Source organism: Neomonachus schauinslandi, chromosome 7, assembly GCF_002201575.2.
Source record: "Neomonachus schauinslandi chromosome 7, ASM220157v2, whole genome shotgun sequence".
Classification (NCBI taxonomy): domain Eukaryota; kingdom Metazoa; phylum Chordata; class Mammalia; order Carnivora; family Phocidae; genus Neomonachus; species Neomonachus schauinslandi.
This window is the reverse complement of record NC_058409.1, coordinates 52,216,324-52,224,976: the sequence shown is the minus strand read 5'-3', so window position 1 is coordinate 52,224,976 and position 8,653 is coordinate 52,216,324. Positions and strand designations below refer to the sequence as shown.

The 8,653-nt window shown below is 49.9% G+C and overlaps 1 protein-coding gene across 1 annotated transcript; it reads left to right on the top strand.

Annotated features, from left to right (window-relative positions):
* Positions 1-689: 689 nt before the first annotated feature.
* Positions 690-2,099, top strand: FOXD1 (forkhead box D1). The gene has a single exon (XM_021700229.2). It carries the CDS (start codon positions 690-692, stop codon positions 2,097-2,099), a length of 1,410 nt encoding a protein of 469 aa, XP_021555904.1.
* The last annotated feature ends 6,554 nt before the right edge of the window (positions 2,100-8,653 follow it).

The window sequence follows — 8,653 nt, the reverse complement described above, 5'->3', positions numbered from 1 at the left end:
CTACCTCTGCAGCGGCCCTAGGTCCAGACCACCGCGGGCCAGCGCGTAATTCAGGTCTCAACCCCTTTGACAAGGAGTGGTGGGGTCCTCTCTCCTCGGCCCCCCCCCCCCCCCCATCTTCTCAGTTGCTGCTCCCTCCTCCGGGTAAACTTTCTCTCCTGAGCAGGGCTGATTTCCTAGGCATTCTTTCCCTTCCCTCGGTAGCGCTCTGACGTGCACACCATGTGACAGGCCTACTATAAGCCGAGGAAAGGTCCGCCCTCTCCTGGACTCAGCCCTCGCCTCGCCGAGCTCGGTCCCTAGACTCTCACCCGTCCCGCACCTTCCCGGGCGCCCGGCACTCTGACTGGCCCGCTCGGGGTCTCGCCACCCCCTCCTCACTGACCCGGGCGCGGGCCGCTCCGAAAGGGGAAGGTCAAGTCCCCCGCCTGGGACCGGTGAGCGCGGAGCCGAGGGAGTGCAGAGACCGTGCGGCTCTGGCGGCAGCGTAGGAGTTACAAAGTCGCGGCGCGAGCCTCCGCAGCCGCCGGGCAGCCCCCGGGTAGCCCCCGGCACAGCTCGAGCAGCGGCGGCGCCCCCAGCGTGGCGCCCCCGTGCCGGGCCCGCCGCCCGGGACCCAGGCTGGGGAGCGGCGGGAGCCCGGAGCCCGGCGCCCCTATGCGCCGCCTCGCCGCCGCCGCGCCACAGCTATGACCCTGAGCACGGAGATGTCCGATGCCTCCGGCCTCGCGGAGGAGACAGACATCGACGTGGTAGGGGAGGGCGAGGACGAAGACGACGAAGAAGAGGAGGACGACGACGAGGGCAGCGGTGGCGTGTCCCGCCTGGCGGTCCCCGCGCAGCGGCGGCGGCGGCGCTCCTACGCCGGGGAGGACGAGCTAGAGGACCTGGAGGAGGAGGAGGAGGAGGACGATGACATCCTGCTGGCCCCGCGGTCAGGGGCCTCCCCGGCGCCCCCGGGCCCAGCCCCAGCGTCTGGGGCCGGGGCGGCTGGGGGCGGCGGCGCGGGGGGCGGCGGCGGCGCGGGCGCGGGCGGCGGCGCCAAGAACCCCCTGGTGAAGCCGCCCTACTCGTACATCGCGCTCATCACCATGGCCATCCTGCAGAGCCCCAAGAAGCGGCTGACGCTGAGCGAGATCTGCGAGTTCATCAGCGGCCGCTTCCCCTACTACCGGGAGAAGTTCCCCGCCTGGCAGAACAGCATCCGCCACAACCTCTCGCTCAACGACTGCTTCGTTAAGATTCCCCGCGAGCCCGGCAACCCCGGCAAAGGCAACTACTGGACGCTGGACCCCGAGTCCGCCGACATGTTCGACAACGGCAGCTTCCTGCGCCGGAGGAAGCGCTTCAAGAGGCAGCCGCTGCTCCCGCCCAACGCCGCCGCCGCCGCCGCCGAGTCGCTGCTGCTGCGCGGCGCAGGGGGCGCGGCGGGCGTGGGCGACCCGGCAGCCGCCGCCGCGCTCTTCCCTCCCGCGCCTCCGCCACCCCCGCACGCCTACGGCTACGGCCCTTACGGCTGCGGCTACGGCCTGCAGTTGCCGCCCTACGCGCCGCCCTCGGCCCTGTTTGCGGCCGCCGCGGCCGCCGCCGCCTTCCACCCGCACTCGCCCCCGCCGCCCCCGCCGCCCCCGCCGCCGCACGGCGCGGCCGCCGAGCTGGCCCGGACCGCCTTCGGCTACCGGCCGCACCCGCTCGGCGCCGCCCTGCCCGCCCCCCTGCAGGCCTCGGCTGCCAAGGCAGGCGGCCCGGGCGCCTCGGCGCTGGCGCGCTCGCCCTTCTCCATCGAGAGCATCATCGGGGGCAGCCTGGGCCCGGCCGCCGCCGCCGCCGCCGCCGCGCAAGCCGCTGTTGCCGTGCAGGCCTCGCCCTCACCCTCTCCGGTGACGCCGTCCGCGCCCGCGCCCGGATCCGCCGGCGGCGGCGGCGGCTGCGCGGTTCAGGCGGCCGTGGGCCCGGCTGCCGCGCTCACCCGCTCTCTCGTGGCCGCCGCGGCAGCGGCGGCCTCCTCGGTCTCCTCGTCGGCCGCCCTGGGGACTCTGCACCAAGGGACTGCCCTGTCCAGTGTCGAGAACTTTACCGCTAGGATTTCAAATTGTTAATAACGCTATGTTAGCGCGCTTGGGAGAGAAGGTAGGAATCCCGGCTCCTTTTTTTTTTTTTTCATCTTGGTAGTTTGGTGTTTTGTTTGCTCCTCCCGGCGCGGCCCCTCCCGACCTCGCGCCCCCATTTTCGCCGCTTGGGATTCTCAGACCAGAATGTGTTGGGCAGCAGCTGAGGCGCGGTTTTCGGCTCTGCGGGTCCCTCTATTTATGCAAAGTCGCCCTATGCTGCAGCCCCCCGACCCGGGGTGGGGAGGAAAAGGGTGCTGGTGGGTGCCCTCCCTTGTATAAGCGCAAGGGGCTTCCTTGACTTGTGGGAAAATTTTTTTAAAAAAAATCTAAGCCTTTTTGAGGTCTAGAGATTCTCAGGTCCAGGCGTAAAAGTATCAATAATGTTCAAAAGAATGATACACAAATAGTAAAGGTCCTGAAGAGTGCCAGCGAAGAAGCAATAGTTTTTACTTGAGGACACTCGTCTGGTGTACTTTTTCATGAAAAGGAAAAATAATTAACATGTTTACACAAGGAAGAAAGTCAAAATTACCATTTCTTATTTTAACCTGTGTTTTGTATCATAATAGATATGCGGAATTTTTATTTTGTACTTACTGCGTATTCTTTACAAGGAGTATTGTAAATTTTACTGGCAATTATTGTACTATTCTAATGTAAGATTTTTACACTTTTTCAGAAATAAAATGCTGAATTTTCAAAGAAAATCCACCAAAAAATGGGCTTCAGTCGTCCCCTTCTTAGTTTATTTTCTTTTCTGTTAAAAAAAATTTCTATGGGAGTTAAGTAGGAACTCAATATAGAAGAGAAAATTTTATTTTCAAGGAGAATTTAACAAAAGCATCATGCCATGATTTTTCATTTAAACTTCCTAGGTCAAAACCATTGCAAAAAATCAGAAATTACTTTTAAATGATTACAATAGAAGTTACTTTAGTGTTCATTTTCAAACATCATTCTGTTCCATTTTGAAGAACATTGAGGCTATTAAAATTAATGCCACAGTTACCCTCAGATAATTTTATAGAACTTTTAATTTTGTTTTTGAGTTTCCCACCTCATTTGATTTCCACTTGCTTTTGAGCACAATATTGTATATATCTATAAAAAGTCTGCAATACAACATTATATTGTAATGAAAGCACAAGCAAATAGGCAATTTTTAGTTTAAGAAATTTAATAGATATGATCAACACTCAAGTGGCTTTGAAGTCCTGAATAAAATTTACATATATAAAGGAAACTTTATTTGAAAGCTCTAGTATTTAAAGCTACTGTTTTCTTGACAGAAGGGATTCCAGGAATTGCATAAAGAAATTTTTACTCTAAAAGGCAAACAGTGAAATTCTAATTTAAATGAGTAACTTAGGGTATGTAAGAGAAATCTTCAATTTTAGGGTAGCACACACTTTAAAAATGAAAATGTATCAGGTGTTTATTGAAGTAGTTATACAATTTTTGGTGATTTAAGATATCTTATTTCAACTTTTGAGTGTTTTCATTAACTACTTGTTGCAGGCAATTTCTAGTTCTTTAAAAAAAAATGTGAGACTAGTTTTGATAGATGTTATCGTGGGCTCCAAATAAAACCAAAGCATATGTAATATGTAATTTAAATGCTTAGTGAGTTGCAGAGGTGGTTAAATACGTTTATTAAATTCTTTTTCAAATATCTAGACAGGTATGTACTGAAGATCTGCACAACTAAACATATCAGGTTAATGAAGACTGCATTTTAGGCCAGTATTTTTGCAGTGACATTCACCCTTGATGCCCTGTCCTCATGTCCCTTTTTAGAGAGGGAAAAATGGACTCTCACAGCCTCAAAATTAAGTTCTGGGTTTTTTCCTATCAAACATTTGGAGGAGATTAAATAAGAGTTTAAACATACCCTCAAAGTTTACCACTAAATATAGAGATACAGATTGAAATACTGTTAGACCAGTATCTTATATGCAAAAGTTATTTTTACCCTAGCAGGGCTAAGAGAGGAGACATTGGAACGGAGAACGTCCGGATGCCCAAGCAGCACCGGGGTGGAGAGGCGTTAGCACGCGGAACCCAAACGGCACGGGCCCTGCAGGCGTGCCTCGCAGCCTTCTGTAAGTCACAGATCTGAAACTTAGAGCTGAAAGTCATTATGAGGAGAGAGTGAAAGAACAAGATCATGGGTATTATTATTTTTTGCATGATGCTTGGATGTCCTGAAAGCAGGGAATCCCAGTTAATCCTCTCTGTTCACATTCCCGTATCTGTAAAAAAAAAAAGTGCCAGGATGGGCTCTACCCCCCAAGTTGTCAGTGCTTTTAAGAGAATGATAAGAAGGCACTGTGCAATCCAGCGCTGGGCTCATTTGGGGTCTGGAGGAGGGGTTCCGAATCACCCGCGCCGGCTTGAGAGACCGCAAGCGCTCGGTGAGCCCCTGAGCCGGAAGAAAAAGGAAGCCCAACCCGCCTGCTCACTCTCCAGTTTTGCCCCCGTCACCCTCCGGGCTCTGGGTTCCACCGGAGGTGTTGCGGGCTCAGCGGCGGGTGGACAAGATAGTGGGGAGCGAGGGCGGCGGGGCAGGCAGGGAGTGAGCGGTAGCCTGGGACCGGGCGGCCAGGAGCGCAGGGCTCGCCCAGTCAGACTGCGTGGGCGAGCAGGTGCCAGAACAAAGGCCCCAGGGCTGCCCAGCTACCGCGGCCTTTGATGGGCAAGGACGTCTCCTCCCAGGGCTCCTCATTCGCATGCAAATCCAGCTCTGGTCCTCTTTTCTTTGAAGGCAAACAGAAGGATGTTTGTGTGTTTGTAAGGAGGAAGCTTGCTTGAACAAGCCTTCCTCAATAGGCTGGGTCTCGAAAAATAAACCAGTTGGACAAACATTGGCCACCAGCTCTCCTCCTCCCAACTACAAAGTGTGGATTTGCTACAACTCATTAACCCGACGCTTTTCTCCCCTTCGTCTTGTTTCTCTGCTCATCAAACGCCCCCGTAGAGCCTGGAGACAAATGACCGAAGTGCAGTCAGGAGGGAATTGCAGTTAATAGGGAGAGGGATATATTGGGGCTAATGGTTCAGGCAGCTCCAGGAGAAGGACCACACAAAAAGGAGCCTCCCCATTCAGGGCTCTGTTGTGCTGCAGAGATTTACTCTGCAGCTAGATTTAGCCAAATGTTATCTATTGCGGGGGTAATGAAGCCCTTATGGATTGAATTGCTCCTTGTACCACACATGGTGTCATGACCTTAGATCGTTTCTTGGTTGATTTCTTTTTTCTCTGTTGGGTAATTATTTTATTTCTTTAAAATAAGAAGCTAGCGCTTCTGCTCAACAGTGTGTTTCCTCCCCATCCCCATCCTGTGCCTTTATTTAAAGAGTCACTTCCCTTCCTCTTAAAAAAGAAGAGAAAAAGAAAAAAAGAAACTGGGGAGGAGAAGGGGAAAATTGTGAGAATCTTTCCCATTTTCTCTCCTTGAGCCCTCTCTATGTTTGCACATCTCTCCTTTCCTGTCCCCCTACTCAGTGGCCCGTTCCTGCCCAAATTTTCTGCCGGTGGAACTGGAATTTGGGGGTATATTTACTACCAAAATGCTTACAGTGAATGTAGTAAGCATCCATCTGGGGAAAAAGCTTCTGCCTTTCAGGGTTTTTTTGTTTTTTGTTTTTTTGAGAGCCTACCAAATTTCTTCCTGTAGCCTGTCCTCTGAGAGAACTGGGGGAGGTGTTTTTTTCTGATAGAAGGTGATTATTTTGATGGAATACCAGCCTGTGTCATTTATTAAGGGCTGTCTGAGGCCAGTGGTTGTGCTTGTTTTGTTTTGTTTTTCTCTCTCTGGCCCCGGTGGCTCTGATTTCCTTGCTTGACGGAGGACCAAGCTTGGAGCAGCTAATGGTGTTATTACAACTGCTAGAGATGGGTAGGGATCTGATCTTACTACCCAAAGCCAGGAATTAAGGACTCTAGTTCTAGTTTAAAAATTCTCTGCTGGCTACACATTTTGCTCATACCTATTTTTATCACTGACTGAGAAAAGTCATGTGGGGGCAACGTTAAGGTCATATCCGCATCAAACTCAATCTAAATCAGAAATGTGCCCAGCAATCCTCCAGTATCTCTGGGCTCCTCCAAGGGGATAACCATGGGACACACTGGAGTGCCAGGGGTCCCCTTCCCCCTTTAGAGCTGAGCCAGACAAGGACAGGCCCAGGAAGCAGAGGACAAGTAAAGTGGCCCCAGCATTGTCAGCATCCATTCCTGTCTCTCCCGGCTTCCTGGTGTTACAGCTGGGTCACACACACACACACACACACACACACACACACACGCACGCTCATTGCCTATCAGCTGCCGCTTGCCTCTCTTCTGCCCTATGATTTTGTAATTAGGCATATGCTTTTTGTTGGTAAATGTGTTTGATGTCACGGCCAGTGAAATGTGGAGTGTTTATAAGGCCACGAATGTAAATGTGTAAATATGTTTAGTGTAAAATCTGGCCCTTCGACTTTAGCAATAAATACCCTGCCAATTTGGATACGATTACATTTGACAGAAAGATGGAGAATCTGATCATGACCAGCTGCTCTCGGCTCCTTGGGACTTGTACTTTCCCAAATGAATTCTTTTTCAGATAATTTCTTTGCATGTCACATCTCTCTAATCACATCTTTCCCTTGATGTGAACAGCTTGGGCTCCCTTTTATTGTTGACCGCTCTGGCACGCAGAAAACTTCCTGGTTCACTCCTCCTGCCTCTTTACCAGGAAAATACTATTCAGTAACAAGCAGAAACACACATAGAAAAGAACTGATTGTTATCATCAGTCCCCCTTTTTGATTTCTGAGCCTCCAGGTGGGATAAGATGGCTAGAAAAAAAAAAAAACGAGATAAAGACTATGAGTTTCTGGCCCACATTTATAATTTCCTTGTCTTTATCATCATCATCATCATCATCATCATCATCATCATCTTCATCCTGACTTTAGAAACTGTTTTGAGCTAGTCTAACTTTTAAAAATAAACATTTTAGGAAATATAATATACATACAGATAAATACACAAATCTCAATTGCTTTTCACAAGGTGAACACACCCTTGTAACAGCATCAGTTATCAGAACCACTTATCTGTCCATTCCATTCACTACCCTCAGCACACACCAACTTTTAAAAAGGATTTTCACTAATATTCTCTCACCCACACTGAAATAGTGAGGACAAGAATTGTTATTGATCCCATTTTACAAATAAAGATATTAAGGTTCAAAAGATATGAAATGACTTGCCCAAGGTCATAGCTACTGGGACTTGAGTATTTAAATCCCATTTTGTTTCCTTTACATCACACTGCCTCTTTGTGGCCATCATTGTGATTTATTAAACACCCACTGTGGCAGGGCAATTGCCTTCGAGGTCACTGTGTAGAACAGTCATTTATTTCTCATACACCTTTTGCTTCCTTGCTAGATCCTGCTCTCTGTCTCTTCTACTCAGGAGATACCCCAGCCCCTTCTTGTAGATACATTTGGAATCTGTAGCCATTTATTTCACATGTGTCAGCTTTGTCTACCTAGTTCTATATGACACTCCCCTGGCATCACTCTTCCAATCTTCTTTGCATCAGCAGTCTCTAAAATATTACATACACACCTACCTCACCTTTTCACCTTTGTACTATTTGTCCACTTCCTCTGCTTTTCTCCCTAATTTTTAATGGCTGAAATCTGCCAAACTGACAGAATTTTTTTGCTAAACTGCTAAGCCTGTTTTTATAACCAGACTTAAGGTCACATTGTCTCCATGTGAAAAAAGGAAGACTATGTAAGAGTCTGATCAACTGATTTAACATTTAATGAGAAAGGAAATAATTTTTCTCAGAATCCGCCCCCCCAGTCCAGACACATTCTTGAAGATTTTTCTGTCTTTAAACAGCTGTGTATGATATGAGTTAGCAGGTCCTTTTAGCCCTTGCACAATTAACCCATTGCCCTAGAGCCTCCCAAAGGATAGTCTCACCTGGAGCTGAGACCTGCCTGCTAGAGGTCTCCCTAAAATGATTTTGTGGGGAGGGAATTCCAGGCCACCTGCTGGAATCACATCTTTCCGTGGATGGGAACAATGCATCCTTGCCAGTTGTCACCAGAATCCTTATTGAAGCCCAGCCTCCTCAGGCAGTTGCTGGGGCCAATGCTTTGTCCCTTATGAGGACATCCAAGCTGGAGTCAGGGCAAGGATTGCATCTGACTAATTGTAAACTGCAGACCGCAGAGGAAAGTGTATATGGTGCATAAACACTTTCTAAGGGACAGTGCTCGATGCAAGATAACATTGATTTTCTAGAGAAAGAGTGTTTTTGTAAAACCAGAAACATTTTTATTTTATTTTTTTGAAGTTTTATTTATTTATTTATTTTGGACAGAGAGAGACACAGTGAGAGAGGGAACACAAGCAGGCAGAGGGAGAGGGAAAAGCAGGCTTCCCGCTGAGCAGGGAGCCCAACGTGGGGCTCGTGGGGCTCGTGGGGCTCGTGGGGCTCGTGGGGCTCGTGGGGCTCGTGGGGCTCG

Excerpts from the sequence above, each read along its gene's own strand:
- FOXD1 (XM_021700229.2), top strand. The coding sequence starts at position 690 with ATGACCCTGAGCACGGAGATGTCCGATGCCTCCGGCCTCGCGGAGGAG.